The sequence below is a fragment of the Patella vulgata genome, chromosome 6, assembly GCF_932274485.2.
Source record: "Patella vulgata chromosome 6, xgPatVulg1.2, whole genome shotgun sequence".
In the NCBI taxonomy this organism is placed as follows: domain Eukaryota; kingdom Metazoa; phylum Mollusca; class Gastropoda; family Patellidae; genus Patella; species Patella vulgata.
Window position 1 is genome coordinate 50,809,054 of NC_065884.2, and position 23,386 is coordinate 50,832,439.

Genomic DNA, 23,386 nt, shown 5'->3' on the forward strand with positions numbered 1-23,386 from the left:
GAGCAAATGCCCTTACCCATCCAGAAATTATCTATTTTTTTTAACATGATCTAGTTCAATTAATCCAATTAATGGGATAACTTAATTTAATATGGATAATGAGCACTTTAAAATCCAAATTCCTATTTTATTTCAAATAGATATAACCCAATAAAATTTATATTACATTGAATTATATTCAAAACCACTTTATTATTTATACATCAAAATATTTAATAAAATCCAAATTTCTATTTTATTTCAAATAGATATAATCCTATAAAAATTATTTCACACTGAATCGTATAATTTATACCGGTAGTCAATATATTTAATAAAACTTGTAACATACGTTGTATATAAATATTACTGTCTGTGCTGTAGAAACTGGTGAAAATACAGAAACTTGCTTATCAAATTACTATCCGTAATCCGTTTCCTTATAATTTCTTATTCAGTGCCATTGTTACACACTTCTGTTTTACTTAAGAATAAAAGACTTACTTGAAACACGTACATCTCCCGAGGCTGCCATTTCCAGGGTTAATTTCGGTTAAATCAACCGTTATCTTTCTGAATAAAGTTACCGAAAACTACGTCAAAAAAATAAAGTATAAGTTTTAAGCCTCGCCTAACAGACGAGGTACAGATTGGCGAGAGATTATTTTTAGAAGCAGGCGATGTTCAGTGTCACGTGACAATCCTTCACATCTAGCATTCAGGTAGAAACAACTAATTTTTTATCATCAGTTATTTCTATTGGGTGTTGCCCATAAATTATATATTTTATGGTTATATTTCAATACGCCAATTTATTATGTAATTATAACCCCGTAAGGCTACTTTGTATAATTGACATTCATTTCTAAGTACGTCTTACCATATCTAGTAGTAAAGGGAACAAATTTTCACATTTTACAATGAACACTACCTAAAATCAGGAAAGGAAATACAACAAGGCCTATCCAAACATTAAAATATTTGTTAAACGGGGACAAAACAGGCCTAACCCAAAGCAAAATTAAATAGGCGTTTGTTAAAAATAAGATAAATGCTATGGTGTATACAGGACCAAGTTATCAATATGGTTGTCCAGTATAGTAAAATTTTAAGATCTATAGCCTGGTGACATATGTCAACAAAAGATAGACCTACTATTTGATATATAATGTAGGCTAGTTGGTTGTTTCCGTGGACGAGAAATGAGTGAGTTTATGTCAACATCACATAAAGAACAAGTTGTAGACTATACATAAGCAAATTCTATACAGTTCATCCCTCATTCATTGCCAGTGGTTTACTCGATACTTCTGTCATTTACTCAGTAACTAGATAACTTAATTTCAACACTGTGAATTATTATGTAATTAAACCACAGAACAACCCATGCGACTATATGTCCACTCCTTTTAAAATAAAACCAAAGTATGAAATAGCCTTGGGTTGTTGGTGCACGTAAATATGTGCACAATAATTATTCTATTTGAAATAACTAAATTCTTGTCAACTCAGAATGAATCAATATGCATTTGAAAGTGGACATCACCGCCAATTTCTCGGCAATTTCCATTTGTCTAGATAATGTCATGGCAGCAAAAACTTGAAAACTCAAACGATTTCACCATGTGTCAGAACATTAGCATGACGACCTACAACTCGGGCTGATATCTAGATAATTTTAGTGCAACGATAATACGACAAACCCCCAAACGTGTATATCTAGAGTCTCCAACGATCTGTATTTATCTTAAAATCGTTAGGGCAGCAGCAATACCACAAACCCTGACAATTGCCATCGATCTTGCAATAGTGACAACGACAGCACATTTTCCATTTGTTTCCATCTGCCTGGGTGTTGCCAGGGGAGTCGCAATAGGACAAAGCCAACATTTCAATATTGCTAGCTATTGCTAACATATGCATCGACAAAGCGACATTCTTCGAAGAATTTTTGTCTAGGTGTTGCTAGTTCGGCCGCAATACAATCTTCATCAATATTCAGTTGTACAACAATCTTTAAAGTCTGTTATCGTCAGGGCTACGACAAATTCAAAAGATTCCAATGTCACGATTGCCAGGGCGATTCCATAACAACCATCAACGGTTTCAATTTTGGCGTTACCAGGGCAGCTATATTATGACACTTTTCGTTGATTTCCCTGTTAAATTTGCAAGGATACCTATTCTACGACAGTATTTAACAAGTTCTATCATACAAGAGGTACCAACCATTACCATTGCAGACGACAATCGGTATATTCGCATTTGCAAGAACAAACGCAGTAATGTTGCACTATGTACGAGCAAGGACAATAATCCATTCACTGTTCCTGAAAGACTGACTTTACTCTTTGACATTATGCGTTTGGCATGGTATGGAGGAACCGGGAAGAAATGCATCTTTAGGTGCGTATGAAGGGGTTTAATTTTATACCTGTGATGTACATAGGCATAATACCTCTCTTTTATAGTGCGATGTTTAAATAGCGTCCCGTCGCAAAATCAAACAACTAAATTAAAGACTTGATTTGCGGGGTTAATTAATAATTTCTATTGCACATGTATGTGTATATTGCTATTTATTTTATGTTCCTTATATCATGTATATGAATTGTATGCGGCGTGCACTGGGTGTTATGATACAATAAAATCTTATCTTATCTTATCTCATAGAAAAGCGCCTAGACATAAAATCTAATCTTCTCTAGTTATAAATTATCCAAAACAGTGTAAAAGTAATAGAAGAGAGATTGTACATTTATTCTATAAACATAAACACTCTGACGTTGTGCAGTTTTCTGCCATTTCTTTTTAATGGAGTAAGACTAGTAATTGTCTATCTTTAGATGCCCCCCCCCACCTAAAGTATTTTTATCAGATGATTGTGGCATGCTGGAGTCATTGAGGTTATACGGATTAAGCCCATCGGAATGTCCCAAAATACAGACCGAGGAATGACATAGGTTTAACATTGAAGTCAGTGGAGTAATGATTACTAGTCTGATTCCTATTTCGGTTTTTGGAGTTGTGTCCCTTTAATAACAGACTTCGATACTTTTTAATTGGAACCCCATGGTTTACTTTGATCTCGTACATAATTTTTCTAGAGAACAGGATAAAAATGATTGACAAGAAATATTAATAGTATTTATGTCTGCCACCCATCCAACCAATAAAATGGCATTGCAGAGATCTGATACATTGTGATCTAATAATTATGTGAGGTCGTGTCTGCTTGTTTTTTTTCTACAGAACGACAAATGGCAGATATTTATCTAAAATTCAAATTACTGTTATACGACAGCTACTTAATTATGGCAGTTGTTTTTCTCGGTAGTTTATAATCGTCAATAATCAGAAGCATAATTCCAGTCCAGATTCTGTAAGGAATATGTTTTAAAAACGGAACCAGTACTGACATTAATACGTCAAAAAAGTGTTCCTTTTTGAAAAAGTATTTCAAACATGACATTCAACAGTTCATTAATTGGATTTATATCACGTCAAATAGGATGTTGATGAGAAAAATGAAATGAGACGGGTTTACTGTCGGAAATATAAAATCCAATAAAAACAATAAAACAAGCAATCACTTTATTTACAAGTACGATTACATAACCAAATAATACAAATGCGCAAACGAAATTTATGTACAGCCTAAAACTAAATAGGAATTTCATGAGTCAATACAAAACATTAAACACGCAACTTCAACATAATTAAAATAAAATATTTTATTTTAACCAATTATATATTCATTATAGAAAGTAATTTAATGACTTTCGTCGATCTTTAGGTTTAGCTCTGAGACTTTTTTGGCTTATTCCATATGCATCTTTTTCGTATGAAATGAATGAAATGGGGTTCAAAGTCCTACTGTTCTGCTCCGACTGGGCTAATGAAGACAGGCATACTCCATACAGTGTGCTATAATGAAGGATATTTTGTCCAGACGGCCTACTCTTATATTGAATTCCACATGTCAAGGGCTCTTTTGCGTGTACGCCAATGTGTGCACGGAACCTCGGTCTTTTGTCCCATCCGAACGACTACACAGTCTCCCTTTGTCCTGCATCACTGACAGGGAGGAACCACGCCGGAAAATCCCGATAAACTTTCTCACCCAACACCGGGATCAAACAGGTTTAAAGAGTCAAGTAGTGTGGTTTGGATTCATCGTTTGCCTGTGACAATGAGTAGGGTCACCTGTCCTGCCTTCTGGGGATTTTAGGCTCTCTCTCTCTCTCTAGTAATGTCAAATCAATAACAAGTGAGTCAAAACACTATATTGGTTCAAATAAAATTGGATGGCAATATGTTATTAAAACCATTTCTATGACTCATCCCACATTGTAACGGAGATATAGTGGTATTGGTGGACCCCTTGGACCGTTCAAGTTATGCTGTGTTCGCATAGGTATAAAACTAATTGAAATGTGCACACCTTATGTACATAACCAACTAATACCCATCCCAGCATAACACAGCTAGTTTTATTTGTTTATACAGCACGATATTAATATTTAAAAAAAATTCTTATCATATGCACTTTGTAAGTCCGTGGTGATACGGCAAATACAACGCTTTCAAAATGGAAATGAAAGGAATGTCGATACTTTGATCATTTTGAAACTATGATAATTTAATTCATTTGAAAGAGTTGTGCGAGAGAATTTTGTCTGGATTGTATTTTCTCACCTACTCTTCATCGAATTCCAACTTACACAACTACTGTCAAATTTTGTTGTTGTTTTGTTATATAGTTTTTCCTTTCTAAAAACCTCATTTTCCTATATACTTTTACCTGAGAGTAGAATCTTTTATTTATTTTATATATATATATATATATATATATATATATATATATATATATATAAAATATATAATAAATACAGTACACGTGGTAGACTACTGATCATGACTACCAACACTTATCCGCACACATATACATTGCTAAATAAAAAGTCCTACTCACAAGCGAATTAATTGACTATCGTGGAAAAAAGATAGGCAGGACAGTGGCTGACATATTCTGTCATTAAAGGGCACATTGCCCACATCGCCCGTGAGTTAAGTTAAGCATTCCATTTCGAGGTATGTTATAATTTTGTAACGGTAAATGCATTGCCTATACCGCTAGGTCTACCAGTTTCGCGGGCAGACTAATCAGAAAAGACAATGCAATCTTTCTATTAAAATGCTCGAGGCTAAACCCTTTGTCAGTGGTGCAGGATGGAGGGCCTGGCAAGGGACGGTGTATAGTCGTGCGGGTGGGACTAAAACCGGAGGTTCTGTATATCTGCGTGCACGTAAAAGAACCCTTGACAGTTGGAATTCGAAATAAGAGTAGACCGTAGCACCGCTGTGGACGCTGTCGGTGCAAAAATTTCCTTATAACACACCGCATAGCGTATGCCCGTCTTCATTAGCCCTGTCGGTGCTGAACAGTAGGACGTTACATCCCATTTCATTTTGTTACAGGCATCGGTTAAGCTCTTTAGGAAATGTATCTAGTTCCTTAAATCGGAACTGTGTAATTGCGTATTGAAATCTCGAGTCAACTGTATCAACAGATTATACGTGGTCCTACTCCCCGAGCAAGACTTTTTTCGAGGTACGGGTGTTTTCGTGTTCAGTCTACTGGATCCAGATGAAGATATCTAATATACACTTTACCATGTTAGTGTGGCAGTGGTGAAGAAACTGATAATTATTAACCATCGCTTCAAGAATGCGCATTTCTGTAGAATACATCACTGTATCTCATTTAAATGACTGCCCATCACTCGCGTGTGTATTTTATATCCGTACTATTTGTATGACAGGAAGTTTATAAGCCGTTTAACTCCAACCTGTGTCTTAGATGAAAATTATAAAAACAAAATTATAGACAGACAGGTGTTATGTGCTTTGAGTCAGGTTTGTGACAGGCCAGGTCATGACAATTTCACAATAAAAATCTTTTGATTGACCGAGTACTGAGATGTCAACATAATCACAAAGACGCGAACGAAATGGGAAGAAAAACGAGAAAAGAATAGTCTTTACGGCGATGTCTTTTTTCGGTGATTGTTTGATGTTCTTACCAAAATAAATATATCTTTTTTTTATCATTTAAGTTGTATTTATGTAGTTAAATATTTATACATTATTGCATTGTGCATGTGTTTCATTGTGTACGCTTTCAAACAATCAAGATATGATTACTTGTTAATGGAGACTATTTATGATTATGAAGATATTTTGATATTAAATTGTCAATTATATTTATTTACCGAGCACTTAATTTATATTGCCAATTTTTAATGCAAACAATTTGCAATTCATATTTGTCACTGTCCGGTCAAAGCACAAAAGGTAGATGATGTATTTTCGCCTTTTTATTTCTATGCTTAAAGGGAAATTTATGATATTATCGGCGTGTCCCTGTTTGATATAGCTAATAATTTCATTTTATGATAAATATTTATACAAGTCCAACGAACCATGCTTAGGGTCTTTCATGCTGTTAGATATGGATCTATGTCAAAGTCATTCAAGTTTTTCTTTCTTTTGTTAAGCTCGGTTCTCACTTTGCAAGTACGTTCCCTGTTTGGTCGTTTAAGGCATGAGGTGAAAGGGTAGGCTGAAACGCCGCTGTCCCCGTGTATTTCACACGTAGCCATGTTAGTCTCATAATGTCCAATGTAACGTGTCTATGAGACTTTATACCACGTTCCACCTGTATTGAAATACAAATTATTACAGGACACCCCTTACTTATTTTTGATACTACATGTATATTAGTGAATTCAAACCAGTTTGATACCATCATTGATTGGAAGCAGTAGAAATCCAATTTTGTAAAAACTCTTTGTTTCAAATAATGACCATTCTTATCTTATTACTGTATAGTTCTCTATTCCTCTTACATGAGAATTCTACGAGGGGCGATAAACCCCCCGGTACTATCTTGGAGATTTAGTATCAAAATGATAAACGGTCTCTAGACAAATTCTTTGAAACAAACATGTAACACGCATAATATAATTTGTAGTTTTGTCTTATTATATATAAACCTTTTAATCAATCAGTTTTCTGTGTCACGGTGGCTCAGTGAGTAAGACTTTGGCTCGCTAACCTGCGTTGGTCGGGAAAGTTTATCAGTGGTGCAGGACGAAGGGTCTGGCAAGGAACAACATATAGTCGTTTGGATTGGACGAAAAACCGAGCTCCAGTGTACATATTGACATGTACGTAGAAGATCCCCGACAGATGGAACTCGAAATAATAGTATATCGCAGTGCCGCTCCTGGGCAAATGTCCTAATAGCACAATGTTTGACGTATGCCCATCTTCATTAGTCCAGTTGGAGCAGAACAGCAGGACGTTAAACCCTTTTCATATTATTCCATTGCTATCTTCAAAGTTAACCTCAGTGGGGGTATCCCATGTGCATCCATTGGGTTGTTGATCGTTGTCATTACTTCTTCAAGCAGGTTTCTCATAAGTCATAAATTTAATTAGTTGAGATGTAACATGGGTGTTAGATAGGTATCAACTGCACTGGTACGGAATATTAACCCATGGTGTATAATATAACTGACAGTGTGGTTTTTTTTTTTTTTGGGGGGGGGGGGAGGGGGGTCTTTGATTTTTTCACTTGAAATTTTGCTATAGCTTTGTCTATTCTGGTTTTGTTCAAATGTGAATTCTCTCTATTTCATATACTATGTGTAACATGCTTTTATGGGGCGGTTTAGTCCCATAATATTGTCAATTATAGACGGCTGTACCCTACTAATCCCTTTAAGTCAGACATATTATATCAAACTGTTTAGCCATAATAAAATCTAATATCAGGTATTCTTGTATTGTAATTACATCATAAACCCCTAGAAGTACATTATCGAACAGTATATTATATTTTATTTGACAATCGGCTATAATTACAATAAGTTGTTGGCGTTCTTAAACTGATAATATCTTAATCCAGTACGATTGTATGATTGTTAAACAAGAATAGAAAATGTAACATCCTTGGCGACCTCCTATATCGTTTAACGTTATATTTGTATGGATATATTTATCGTATTTTAGAGACAAGAGAGTAAGAATGTTATAGGATTACTTTGACCACAAGATAACAGCTTCAGTATGATAAACACATTGTTTGTTTTGGTAGCAACTGTCACTGGCCAACACCCAACTTTACGACAAAATCCAATTAGCTATTCATATATTGATGAAGTACTTACATGTAATATGTATAAGAGTTTTGTTCGTTTAGAAATGAAATGGGGTTTAACGTCCTACTGTTCTGTTCCTATACTGGGCTAATGAAGACGGGCATATGAGGGAAATTTTGCCCGGGCAGCGGCACTAGGGGCTACTTCCAACTGCCAAGGGATCTTTTACGTGCACGCCAATGTATACACGGAATTTCGTTTTTTTCATCCCATCCGAACGACTAGACAGATGACCTTGTCAGGCCTTCCGTCCTGCACCACTGACAAGGAGAAACTACATCTGATTTTCCCAATGAAATTTCTCGGCCAATGCAGGGATCGAACACGCAACCTCCAGGCTAGCTAACCAGCGTCTTATCCACTTAACCACCGTGACTATCTTTGTTCGTTCAGATAGGATAATTTTTAAAAAGGGTGTGGTAATGTTCAGTGGTAGTAATAATTTCAAACGTCGGGCATATGCCATATAGTGTGCTATGAGAGAAAGTTTGCCCAAACAGTGGCGCTAAGGCCTACTCTTAATTCGAATTCCAACTGTCAAGGGTTCTTTTACGAGCAACCACGAAGGAGAATTCCATGGAACTTTCTCGCCCCCACCTCCATATTATTGTGATTACGAGCATATCCAGGCGTTTAAGTGATAGAAATATTTTTTGGACACTTGAAAACTTTTGATTTCGAGCATTTGTTGCTCCGTTTCGTGTCTTACAAACTGATAACCATATCACATTTGTCATAATCGGAGTGGATGTCGTGCACATGTTGGGTCTTGTTCTTTGTTGAACATCAAATATTATTTTTCATGTACATGTATTTAATGATTTTTGTTGTACTATGCTTTTATTTTTGAGTGCATACAATGATTCTAATTGTATGGAAATCAAATTTATTATTCTTATCTGTGGGTCCGAATTTACCGTGGGATCTGGAATTTGCCTCACTTTTTTTGTTCACATAGTGATGGTTTCAAATGCTGTTCAAATGTTTGCCTTCACACGAGAACATTTTAAATACTTCTAAAGAAATTTCAACTATAGTTTTTTTTTTAATTGAGTCTTTTAAAGACAATGTTTTTTACTTAAAAGCTACTTGAACTTGGCATTGTCTTTATCTTCTTAAAGCTATGTTTCTTGTCAAAGTTAAAATAGATCAATTGTTAATTCTTCTTTAGTTCTGTCAACCCTTTGAAAAGGTCAGTCCGGTCCGAGGCGTTAAAGTATTTATCTTGGAACCAAATACCACACCTTTCTCTTAGCAAACAAAGCATTTAATACAAAATTTACTAATCAATCTTCAGTATTAAGCTGTTCATCTATTCATCTCACCTCAGTCAATACGATGTTTTGTCGGCATCATTGTTTAAAGATGGAATCAATGGTCAAGTCCATTTAAAGTTGTCAATGTTTGTATTGTTCAAATGTATCGACGTAAATTAACAAAGAACATGCTTCTATTCATAGATTAAAATAATGTTATTCTTAATGACGTTTCGTTTTTACGATAAACATTTTTGATGAAAATCTCTCGTCAAGGATCATTGTTGATTGACTGTCAGTGTATGGAGAATCGCAATAGAATCGTTCGTTCAAAGATTAAACTACATTTAAAGTAGTGTGTATACAACGTTATTTAATATTATGTGAATTCGTAATACAATTTAAATATAAAAAGTAAATGTTGAGGGGCTAAAGTTCAAGTGGGGGCTGAGACACTATGCGCAATAATGAACTGATCTTCATTATTATTTATTAAAATCCTTTAAACATAGGTATGACGTATACTTTCACGGACACTGTCAGGCAGTCATAAACTGATTACATTGTGTAATGTGTAATATTCAGAAAGTCAGCGTGAATGCACGGCTGTACTGCAAACGAATGTTAATGGCATCTTTATATGCCTAAATGTGGAAAACGTAGAAAGCTTTAGTAGTAACACAGCCTAAACGCTTGACCCCTCTGTACTGGAAGTCAAGGGAGGTTGACTTGTCGATCCTAACACTACCCCTAGAAATTTATCGATTCATCAAGTCTCTTTTGACCATGAAGGCATTGGTGGGCTAGATTTCCTCAAGGTCGCTGAGATTTAAATAAGGTTAGGGCATGGGATTATTGACGAGATTGTGGGTTAGGGTTTGGGTAAGGGTTTGGGCTAGGCACAGTGTTTGGGTTAGCGCTGGCCCTGTTTACATCTCATGGCATTTGACCAAATCTGGAGGTGGCCTTAAGAAATAGATCTAACCTGCATCGGTACCCACGAGGACTTTTGGCCTATAGTGACCAATCCCTCCAGAACTCTTTTTGAGATCAATTTGTTGAGTAACACCTGTAAAAAAAACAATGGTATGTTGTAATTATATAAAAGGTTACTTACATTGAAAAGATTTTTGTTTTCTGGCTTTTCTCAACTCTGTTGATATTGTTCTTCGAAATGATCTGGAAAAGTTTTCGTAGGATCCATACAGGTCATAAATCGACTCATACATCGACACCGATGATCGCGATCTATCCATAATACTCATTTTGTTAGGTCAAGTGGAACCTTTAATTACACGAAAAGGGAAATAATCTATTTTTGCACCCAAAATGTTGTCCTCGCGGTCCTCACGTATAAATCTTAAACACAAAGAGATTAGTGTTCTTTCGTAAAATGTTGAGTGTTCAACAAATAGTTGCTAAACACTGAACAAGTCGTCGAACAAATGTATTTTGTGACTGTTGACTATATTCTGTAACTTGTCGTCTGCTCAGAAACGAGATGTGTCAAACGAGAAATTGCGTGGATAACATGACATTTCGTCGAATCCTCGAGTTCTTCTTCTTGAAATAAGACTTAATAAGTTATAGTAAATAAAAGGTCGACCACAAAGTGATCAGTGAAAAATAAAGTGATGTCCGAACTACAACTTCGACAGGTTTAAAAGAAAACATTAATAGCACACATGTTGGAGTTGTTTATATACGTAGGTATAATCCATATAGGTATGTCATTCACGCCGTAGTTGACATACTTACTATAGCGTATTATAATTATCACGTAGGTATATCACCACACAATATAAGTAACACTGTATCACAAAGATACTATTTTACTTACAACATTCAATGTTAGATCACGTTACATTCGCTTCTTCTTTGAATGTTGATAATAAAAAGTAACAGAAAAATATTTATACGAAAGCGGTCCTCGCAAACACAAAACAAAAGAATGTCAACAATGCAATAACTGTTTTTTAAAAAATCCACAGTGCAAACCTTTATGCTACACATGCACTAACGTGAAGATGAGTTTCCGATTATAATAACAATTTCCATAAAAAAAAATTGGTTTAATTTAAAATGAAATCGGGAAATGAAATTCGAGACTACGATTTATGAAATTGTCAATAAGGAGATAACTGATAACTTTACAATGTCTAACAAAACAACACAAATTGTATTAACTTTTACAGGTTCGCCTTATTTACTAAATAAATCCACTGTCTAGTTAAGACCAATCGACTACGTGTAATGCGTAGGGTTTAGTTTAAGTCTGTCCGGGTTGATTTATCAGCTAACCAATATCTCGGTTGACATATGGCCGATGAGCAATATCCACGTTCACACGATACCACAAATTCTTCTCAATGATAAACCGTTAATTTGTCTATGCAGACATTCGACGTTCTTCACGTGGTCCAAGTTTTGTACAATTGACAGGAATCCACTCGGTACATTGATCTATAATATGTCAACATTTATCTTTTCCAAACATCTCCGACTCGGGTAAATTTGTTCTGTTTTGTAGACAGTTCACGATTGTTAATATCTTACACTTGCACGGTCGTGCCACCTGCAAAAAATAAACAAATGAAATAAATGTACTGTGTGCGTTAGTGTAGCTAATTATTTTCACCTGAATAAAATGGATACATTCAGACAGTTTTCATATTAAACGCACACAACGGAAGAGTCCAAACTGATTACGTCATAGTTCAACTGTTTTCGATCTTTTGGCTTCCAAGATTTGATTAAGACATTCTCTAGACGACTTGCACCTGACAGAACAACATTCCGGTATATTAGTGTGGCTAACTTTTTTAGGGTTCTTAATCCGGACATTCTTAATCTAAACATTACAACCGATCGTCAGTATTTTGACTTGCTGTTACATTTGGGTCCTAAATTAATTGGCAATGGTTTTAATTGTGAATTATTCCCCGATTACTTACCATCGCGGATAAACAGTATGAAAGTTTTACATTCCCCAATATTTTACAAATGTTAAAATGAAGCAGTTTTCAGGCTTGATAAAGTATTACCCATTTTATGCTTTGTTACTATTACTGTATGTTGTTTGATCATTGGGAGGTTGGATAGCCGAATGTATCATAAGGTCATAAGGTCTGTCATTGAGTCAACTGGCGTGGGTTTTCTCCAGGCCCTCCGGTTTCCTCCCACTGTCAAATACCCCTACGCGCAAGCGAATTATTGAAATAAAATTGAACCATATGTTAGTTCCGAAATGACCTAGTTTGTGTCGAGTGAACGTTAAACTCTCTCTCTCTCTCTCTCTCTCTCGGTTTCAGCATTTACCCTTCTTATCCCGTCTGTTTAAACCAAACCAAAAGCAACGTTATTGTGACGTTCTATGTAAAACTGGTTAATTTTACGTGAGTTCCAGTCTATAAACTTTTGTAAATTCTTTGAAGTAAAGAATTTGACAAATAAACAGGAGACGTATTTATCAATAAATGACGAAATGCGATTACATAGAGAAAGAAACAACCAACATGGGAAGATAAAGTCGTGTAACACTCCATACATGTGCCAATACAAACTATTTACAATATTTTTTTTTACAAAAGAATTAAGAATCATTGTGGCAATATGCCATGTGTCATGACATGCCGATACCAAAGATGTGCTCGCTGTATTTGATGAACGAACAAGTGATATTACCAGAGGTACAAGATAGATCTAGATTATTACACCACTGTCAATATGATTAAAATTATATATCATTCTATTGTCTACCATTGCAAGGTCGGAGAGATTTTATACTAGGCATGTGGAGTTCTAGGAAAGCCCCATCCCAAACTTAGGCTGCCTATCTACAGCTAGCTCCGGCTGAGAACACATTCTGGGAAGTATGACGTAGATGGGTAGCTGCGTGCAGTATGGGAAAGCCCAAGATTAGAGTGTTCTATCACGTAATGTATGATTAAAGCTCGTTTTTATGGAACATTAGTTTAAGTGGGGCAGTTTAGGTGTCGCGAACAGCTGAGATGTAGGACGGGGTCGTAAGCAGTAGGCTGCCCCACTCGGTTGTACCCTTTATGGGCCTGCATGTAAATCTATCTCATCCGCCGATCATGCTTAATCTTCGTCATAAATATGCAATGAGATAGCACACTACTCACAGTGACATCCCTATTATCTTTTCATGTCAGGAACTAGATTATAATGGTAATGTCTCTAATTCTCTTCATCTTTAATTACTTACTAACATGCTAATAATGGCTCCTTTAATTACGTGTTGAAATGACCACACTGTTATACTATCTTCATAAAATAAATAATAATAATAATAATCATTGCTTTTAAGGTAGCTCATAACACGCGAAAAAAGTGTCAAAACGTATATTTAAAGGGGGTATTACCAAGTGAAGATGTTATGTGTAGTGTTGTCTGTTAGTGAAATAACGCAATTCAATAAATTCAGCAATGCTCCGTCAAATAACATCCTATACATTTATTCCAATGTGAAATACATACGAATATGGACAAAGTAAAACATCCATAAATATACTTTGCAAAACAATACTTCACAATAAAAATCCAATCATTTATGCTCGTATTAACTGGTTACAAAGGAAATAAAGGAAACAATGGCGACTTGTAAATCCAAGTGTTATTAACATATTTCTACTTCCTTTTAACAATTAACGTTCATGTATCAACATGTGTTTTAAAAAATTACCAGTTATTGACATGATATGCACAAATAATTTTATTTACTAGGCTTACAATAGAATCTTGTAACTTTTTAACACATTCGAAACGTGTTTTTTGACGGGTTCTTTTCATTAATCAAACGAAATGTCTCTTATTGGTCCACTTTGTTCAAATCTTTACAGATAGGTTAACTGAAATTTTGTTCAAGATGTAAAGTATATTCCTTTAAACATAGTTTTAAACATACGGATCTGTTGAAATTTAGTAGCATCCTTAGGAGTGTTGTATGAGGTCCGATTCATGTTCGCTAACCACATATCAAGTTGTTGTAGCACTTTTGTAATGAAAAGTTTAATATTTACAACATTATCTAATGCTACCGATACCTACTCGCAGCTATTGTTTGGACCTTCATTTCAGAAGTCAAAGCAAACGGATAGGATATTACATAATTCACCCGGCCGGAGCCCAGTAGTTTAAATACTGGAGTATTTGTTGACATCACATTCGTTTGAAATTCATATCAATAATATAACAAACAATTTTAAACAATACGTATCAAAATTAGGAATTTTGGGCCCAAAATCATGTTCTATAATGAACATAGTTATACTCATCTTTGTAGACTTTAAAAGAGGCTGTGCGATGTATGTTGTCATGGAAATTAAGAACGCGTAAAAAACAAAAGAAAAGCTTAGATGAACAATGCCATTAGATAGATAACTAAAGTTCAAGGGGCTTTTTTTTACCTATGTAAACTAAACAAAGTTGTGCTAAACAATCAATGCATCCGGGTACACTCATGGTAACGAGTCAGAAGGGTGCAGTAATTTTCCCGTTCCAATCACTCCGAATTAAATCTAGAATTTTTTACAATATACTGTGCTTGAAAACGACAAGAGAAGCATTGTAAAACCGTAGCTCCGATTAAAAATACAGTAATTGTTTTCCATAAACTCTTGTGTTTATTTTAGAATTTTTGACTTTGGATTTTGGATTTTGTTGTGGTTTAGGGATCGTCAGTAAAACAAACCGTGACTTTTTTAGAACCATGATGCAATCAAACACGGTGTCATAAAATACAAACATATAGGTTGATCTCTTTCTTTAAGGTCATGCATCATGAATCTTTATCTGGAATTTCACCGACGCACCTCTAGATTGGAAACAATATTCGGGAACAGTATTACCTTTTACTATGATAAAATTAAGATATTATAAATACAGAAAAGACCATGTTAGGATTGTTAATATAAATAATGTAATAATAATAACGTACCGTAACTAAAAGTTTTGCGCTGATGGAGATATAACATTTGTATTCACTAACAAACCTGTATAAAACTGCCTGTACAAGGGGCAGTCGGTTTTAACAAGTAGTTTACCACACAACACGTGGGTAGATGATGATTGACTACAACGATATTAAGTACAGACAGGTAAATAATTGTATGGTATGTAAATAGGTTGCCTACCTTGTGACTTAACAGTGGGAGTAGGTGGTGTGGAGCTTAGAAGTAAAGACCACGCCCCACTTAAAGCGCTCTCTTTAAATTAAAAAAAATGTTTATCTGCAAAATATAAAGTGTTAATGGTCTCTAGTCTTTTTATTTTTTACTATAAAGCTAGTATTAACCATAAATATTCTTGTTTCATAACAGAAATCAATTTTGGCAAATATGTTGACAATAACCATGGAATAACAAACTAGAAACTCGTTAAATCTGACCATAAACAAAATTATTTTTTTTACATGACATTTCAGAAGTAGGTGAAACATTTTTATACTTTTAGGTTAGCCATGTTCTATCAATGACCTCGGATACCAATTTAATGCAATAATAAACAAACATAATATACAAATTAGCGGAAAAAAGTGTACGTGTACCCTTTGAAACGATCTTATAGCGTTCAAAAAACCCAAAATGTATTGAATATAACGCACACAACGATGACTAACCTTGTTATTGTCAGGTCTGCAAAATAAGCGTAATAGAAACTGGGTTACAAACAAGCCTATCTCGTTTTGACAAAATATACTGAAACGCTTGGTTTATTTCTAATGTTTTCTCGTCAGATAAACCTCTGATGATATTGCAGCATGTATCAATACAAACAATGACAAGTTTTTAATTACAATGAATACATTAAGCACTACAATATGTCTTTGTGCAGTACAAAAAAGATTCACGAAAATAGCATTACGCAGGGGTGACTATCATGACCTGAGTGATTACGGGTGGTACGTCGTAAATGAATTTTACACTTATAAACTACTACATAATGCATCTGTCGCAATAATTAATATCCTTGATGTAAGTTTTAATTACATGTACTTCTATTCTACATTTTAATGTTATATAGTCGAGGTAAGAGAACTTTATTGTTTGTGAGTTTTAGGTTATACTTTCATAGTGTACAGCCTCATAAAACACTACTTTTATAGGATTCACGAATAAACACTGCCCTTGACTTTTACTTAGATCCAATTTCAAGTGATATTCTATGGGCGTTATGGACATGAATGCTTACAAATAGTTGCTTATTACAAAGGAAACGTATCTGTTGTCTAAATATTTATAATAGAAAGCTCAACATGCGGTAATTTTTAGTAACCAATTCCCGACATCAACATAACTACAGGTAAGCAATAACGGCCATAAGTATATATTAGTAAATAAAATGTTTCTTTACACAAGAAAGTTGGTCGTTCACCGCGGCCAGTTATCTAGACTACAATAGACCTTGCATATGACGATTTGCCTTGGATTTAAAACACCATCTTCTATTTCCAATATTTCACTATTTTCACATAATATACGTCCGATTCTTAAAACTTTTTATGAACGAAGTTATTTCTAATCTCACTTTATTAAGTTTATATCTGGAAATTTGACTTACCTCAATTTCAAAACAAGAAACTAACAACTACAACAATTGCTACATGGAACAGATGCCATAAAATGCTATGTGTGTATTTCAACTCTCTGTGAAGACAATAGAACAGCAGAAAGGTAAACCCACTCTCTACTTAAGTGGACCAAATGACAAGTTCTAACGAGCCACATGCCGGCTGCTTGGACCGTGTACAAAGATAACCACGTTCTCTTCGTGGCGTGGAAACAATATAACTTCATTACTCAAATAGACCCCATTCTGACAGCCCTCCTGATAATAACTGAAATTCTATATGACATGCAAGAAGTGCATTAATATAGCCATGTCTATCTTCCCTTACCCAGCATGATAAAGATACCGGAGATATATCAATACTTAATTAATAATTATATCATATTTGTTATCTTTTCATTATTCAACTAACTGGTATCTTTGAATATTAAGTCAATGTTATTATATCATTGTTATATCTTTAGACAAATTACAAGTGTGGAGACCTTCTTTTAACCTAAGATGCATCACTGTCATCGGGGGATAATAAAGAAACAAACTATTGTAGATTATATCGAGGTGAACGATCAATTTAGTTATTTCACCGTGGCAGATCGAAAGAAAGGGGCCTCACGTGTCCCAAACGCCTCCTAAAAAAATAAGCACCAATTCTCAATCTACTCATATTGCTAAAAAAAAATGCTATATAAATCATTGATAAACTTTGTTCTAACCCAAATTCAGTCCAATGTGGCGCTGAACCATTCTTATCGACCACAAGGGTCTACTGACGAACATAAAGATATACGGCATGTTACAAAGTAAAAAGGTTTTTTGGGGTTTTTTTTTCATTCGTTAATTGTTCTTCCCGGATATCACTATGATATTATCAACCAATAGCCATAGAAGCATCTATTGGAGTTAATATAACAGATAAAAAGCTATAAAGTAGTGCTTGACAATTATTGTCATGGGTGATAACTCAATGCTCCGTGGGCGCAATATGTGGTTTTCAATTAATTTTTCAAACCAAAAAGTACAGAATACAACGACATCCAGGAATATTTGTGAATATAGTGGCTTGGAAAGATGTAATTATCGAGCTGGAATATTCCTTAAATAAGCTGTGTTCTGATAATGAACAATGTCTTACTATTTATATTTCAAAGTACGATCATAAAATAATACTACTGTACCAATAAGTTTAAAGCAACTGGTCAAGTAGGCCTATAATATATATACGTTTCTCACCAAGGCATTCGTTTGATTAACGTGTTTTTTTTTAGTTTGAAATAAGGTGACAAAAGTCTGATCATTTCATTGTGTAAATATTAAGATATGAAATTATCAATAATAAAAATACAGTATATCGGATAGACTTTGTCACAAAGAAGGGTGATTATCAAGCATATTGATTTATTATGATAAATGAAGAAGGAGCGTGCCGTGTGACAATCATATAGGTGAGATATCTTAATTAAACAGTGGAGATATTATTAGTACTACATGTGACTAACAATAGAATAGCCAGATTGGTAATTGGTTATATTAATTGACCAGATAAAAAAATTTTTATACCTTTTACCTTTCAATAGCGTTTTACAGTTCATATCATGATCTTAAAATAATTGATCTTATCCTATAATAGCAACGACAAAATAACAAAGTTATTTCCTAATTGTTACTGTAAAGGGCAACTGGGTTTTCAGTCTCGTGCGGAAAGTACATGCCCAATTATCGTCAATTAAATATTGCGTTTTTGAATTAGCATAACTTTATATTAACTTCTAGATCTATCCAAGTATAATAAAGTGGGAGGCCACTGCAGTCGAGCATTATGATATTAGCCACTGGGATGTCGTGGTCGAGAAGAATCTCAGGATTTTTTCAAGCCAAGTTCGAAGAAGAATACACCGCGGTACGGTTAAAATTCCCCCACCCCCAACATTGAACTCATGTGAAAATTACCATGTTTAATCCCCAAATAACTGAAATCCTGTATCGAAGAGGTTTTAGATTTCTGTCAATTATGTTACACTCACGTCAGTATCTACAGGGGTGGGCAGCTGTTTTAAGCATACAAAATACAGTTAAACTAGTTTGAAGGAAAGTAAGGGAGATTTGTGTCGTTTCGTGTACTCTTTTTCGAATTCCAACTGTCAAGGATGTATCCGGGTAAGGCCCGGTTAGTGATAATGATAAGGCCAGCTCAATTTTTCGTCATAGGTCACGAGCTGATGTAAACAGGGCTAGAGCTAATCCCAACCCTAACCCTAAGCCTGAACCTATAAGCCCCATTGCTTACCCTAACCTACAATCTCGCCAACAATCACCTGTCCTAACCTTATTTACATCTAAGCGAATTGACAAAAAAATGAGCTGGCCTAACAAATAGATTTAGCAGGTAAGCTACCTCTTAAAGATACTTTCCCAGAAAAGTATTTATCAGGTGTTTATTTCCAATAAAAGTATGGCAATTTTGGTATATATGGAAAGTAGAGATATCCAATCTTACTAGAAAAATACTGGATTGCACGAAAAACACCAATGGGGTGCATACATGGCAAAAATGTAAGGGTTTCCCTAACCGGCAACCCGACGATTAGTGATGTCTGCTCGAGTAACGCCAAAGTTAGCACGCGAAGATTGCCTATAATCTCACAGCGTTAGTGAGCTCTTGGTGTATATGTTGATAAACTTGATGGTGCAACAGTTTCTGAGTTAAAAACCACGGGAAAAAAACTTGGGCAGTGGATAATCCGAGAATTTATTGTGCTTCGATATTTGAAATAAATAGTCAGCGATTAAAGACAACATCGTCTTGTATATGCAATGAATTCTCCTCCGGCTTCGAACCCGTTGCTAGGTACCGAGAGAGGTAAGTCACGTGACACAAACATGACCTCTTTTGATCGACTTTTTTATAGTAGGGGTATTCCCTGACAATTACACTGTTTTGAGAAGGATTTGAAGCAAAATTATGATAACTTAATTAGTTTCAATATGTTTTTAGTCCAAATATATCACCAAATCACCCAGTTTGTACACGGGAATGTATCTTTAAAAGATAAATGGAGGGATCGTTTGAGTTTCAGCAGCCGAAGCTATACTTGGTGAAACTGGAAGATAGTGTCCGGGTAATAATAGCCACCAACAGAAATTAGTACATAGGACATTCAACTCTGTCACATATCGTGTCATTTGGTATAAGAAACGGGGTGGTGAAAGGGAATTTTGATCGTATCTACTGACGAACATGAACCAAGGACAATAACCTTTGTCAACAACTGAAGAAAAATATCGACCATAAATATTTAATAGGGCAAATCGTCTTGACATACGTTATATTAAAAATATCGTTGTATTCTCTTGGTTAGCTACCACCCCCTAAAATTATTCAAACATCCTATTTCATCCAACTGGTTAAAGAGGGACAAATGGTCAATGTCCCGTAAGTTTGTGGTGGTCTAGGGGAGGTAATGTCAAAACAATAAATTCGACTCGTTCCGCCCCCATATAAAATCCCCGGATCTTAGAAATTATGTCAACTAAGATATACATTTGAATACAGTCAGTCAGATTTTGCCTTTTTTTTAGCGTCCATAAATCAAGCATTAAAAATGTTAAAACTTTAATTTGATTTTCAGGTAAAAAAAATACATAGTCAGCGGTTCGCCAGACAGTGAACGATGGTATTAGGAAAAGTGGTTCAATACATATGTGAATATGTGACCAGCCATTTGAGGATATTAAACTCTACCACATTCTTGAAGAATGTAATCAAATATATATTTGTCGATAAATACATGAATAAATCACCGAGGTTACTTGTAAATTATACAAATTATATTATGGCTTTCAATAGTCGGCTAGATAGCGGAGCTGTTACTTGTAAATAATACAAATTATATTATGGTTTTCAATAGTCGACTACATAGCGGGACTGGTACTCACATTATGCATGTCGTAGAGGTTGTATGTCCACCCTTTTCACCAATTGTATACATAATCGAATAATATTAACCCTTTATTTGTCTAACATTAACCCCAGTTGACCGCGTCCACTCAATTAAATCATTTTATAGGCTTAAAAAAGAGAAAGTGGGGACATGTATTAGCGTATTATAGAATTAAGCTTTACCATTGCAGGTGAAGCAGCTAATTGACATTATTAGATCAACTATGTGGTGGACTGGAAACCACCTAAATTTCAAGGCCATGACCCCTGTAGACTCCTTAAATAGTGGTTGATTATTGTTTTTAGATTATCGCCACGACATGGTGATAAATGTCAGATTTGAGTCCGTACCTGGAAAGGTGAAAGTAATATAAGGTAGTTTAAACTACAAATTAATGTCTGCCCTTTTGACTTCACTTTATGCATTTTAGACGAGCTTTTAAGTACACAGTAATATAACCGAATAGTCAATCTATTTGATCTTTTGAACAGGTAATTGTTTTCAATTTTGGTTCCCCATTCGCTTTGTTTGCATTTGGATATTTGAAATGGGGTAGTTTATTAGAATGGAAAATAACACTCATTTGGGGGTTAATGGGGGGTTTTGTCATGAAATAAAACCCCCTTCACAACAATCAATAGTAATTGTTTATAATATGTGTACAACAGCTGTCTATAGCAAAATGCACGTGTGTGTGCATTTCTTTCCATCCAAGTAATATAATTTATTGTAAGATCAAAAGAATCTAATTTCCGACATTCAATAATAACTGAATTGGGTATAATTTTGCTTTTAACAAGGTCAATATTAGTCCGATATAATATTTTTTGTCAATCTGATTAAAATACAGATCTATATTTCGTTTCGGTTTTTTTTATACTTTCGATGGCCCATACTACAAGTGTAGTAAAGACAAGTAAAACGAAATTTTGAACTATAAAAACGAAACGAAATAGGATCTGTGTTTTAACCAGATTGATTTTTTGTGAGATGCCGTACCAAATTGTAAATTACATGTATATCTGATGAAGTGTACCGTTTCATTTTGTTCGTTGAAATGAACAAAGTTACTTGTCGTTCCTGGGAAAAGTTTTATGATTTACAGTGGATGAACTATGATCTGAACAGTTACGTCATCCTCTCGTGAAAAGTTTTATGATTTACAAAGGTTAAAACTATTATCTGAAGAGTTACATCATTCACTTTTTATGATTTACAAAGGTTAAAACTATGATCTGAACAGTTACATTATTTATTTGGGAAATTTTTTTTATGATTTACAAAGGTTGAAACTATGATCTAAACAGTTACGTCATTTACTTGGGACGGGATTTATGATTTACGAAAGTTAAAACTATGATCTGAACTGTTACGTCATCTTCTTGAGAAGGGTTTTATGATTTACAACGGTTAAAACTATACTGAACAGTTATATTATCTTCTGGGCAAGGGTATTACGATTTACAATGTTTCAAACTGTGACCTGAACAGTTATGTCATCTTCTGGGCAAGGGTATTACGATTTACAATGTTTCAAACTGTGACCTGAACAGTTATGTCATCTTCTGGGCGATGGTTTTACGATTTACAGTGGATAAACCTATGATCCGAACAGTTATGTTCTTTAAAAGGATTTTACGATTTGAAATGGTGATCTGGAGAGTTTTGTCTTATTTTATTTTAAAAATCACCCTGGGAATATCCACAATATATATATAGCTTTGGGCGCGCGACCTTACTAAGGTAGGTCATGATGTGATACTGATGCATGCATGTATACAATGCACACACATCCAAAAGAATAGCAAAGTAAAAAAAAAAGAAAACATACCCTGCCTTGTGTACGAAATATGTCAAATACAAGGTAAACAGTATTACGACTATGTTAATGTGTGTATATAGGTATTTACACGTATATATTGCTTATATCATGTAATTATATAATAATTATACATTAGTAAATCTTATTACAACACATTTATAATCTCTAATGTAAGTCTATAAATATACGTATGTGTGATGCAACCATTGAGGTCAAGGGTTTAACATGTAACAAATATTGATGTAGATTGTAGATAATCAGTTGTACATATATGATTTAACATAACAAAACTACGAAATGGGGTTTAACGTCCCACTGTTCTTCTCTGACTGGGCTAATGAAGACGGGCATATACGCCATACAGTGTGCTATGGGTGAAATTTTGCACAGACTGTGGCGCTACGGCCTATTCTTATATCGAATTTAACTGCCGAGGGATGTTTTACGTGCACGCCAAAGTGTACACGGGACCTCGGTTTTTCATCTTATCCAAACGACTATACGTTGTCCCTTGCCAGCCCCTTTGTCCTGCACCACTGACATTTGTGAAGAGAGAAGATCAGTACGATTAAA

The 23,386-nt window shown here is 34.8% G+C and overlaps 1 protein-coding gene and 1 long non-coding RNA gene across 6 annotated transcripts in view; one reads left to right on the forward strand and one right to left on the reverse strand.

Moving 5' to 3' along the window:
- Window positions 1-23,386, reverse strand: part of LOC126823608 (1-phosphatidylinositol 4,5-bisphosphate phosphodiesterase eta-2) — a 78,697-nt gene that overhangs the window by 48,652 nt on the left and 6,659 nt on the right. For 2 of the 5 annotated variants that reach the window (XM_050552535.2, XM_050552540.2), the window contains exon 2: window positions 10,581-12,038. In XM_050552535.2, the coding sequence (XP_050408492.1) occupies window positions 10,581-10,728 (148 nt within the window). In that variant the 5' untranslated portion in view covers window positions 10,729-12,038. Of the gene's footprint in view, window positions 1-483; window positions 643-10,580; window positions 12,039-15,422; window positions 15,515-23,386 lie in introns of those variants that run through there. The other 3 variants (XM_050552541.1, XM_050552538.2, XM_050552536.2) reach the window with 2 other exon arrangements.
- LOC126823631 (uncharacterized) lies at window positions 16,401-20,874 on the forward strand. The gene is made up of 3 exons (XR_007681238.2): window positions 16,401-16,458; window positions 17,062-17,157; window positions 20,680-20,874. It is a non-coding gene; the product is annotated as an uncharacterized LOC126823631 (long non-coding RNA).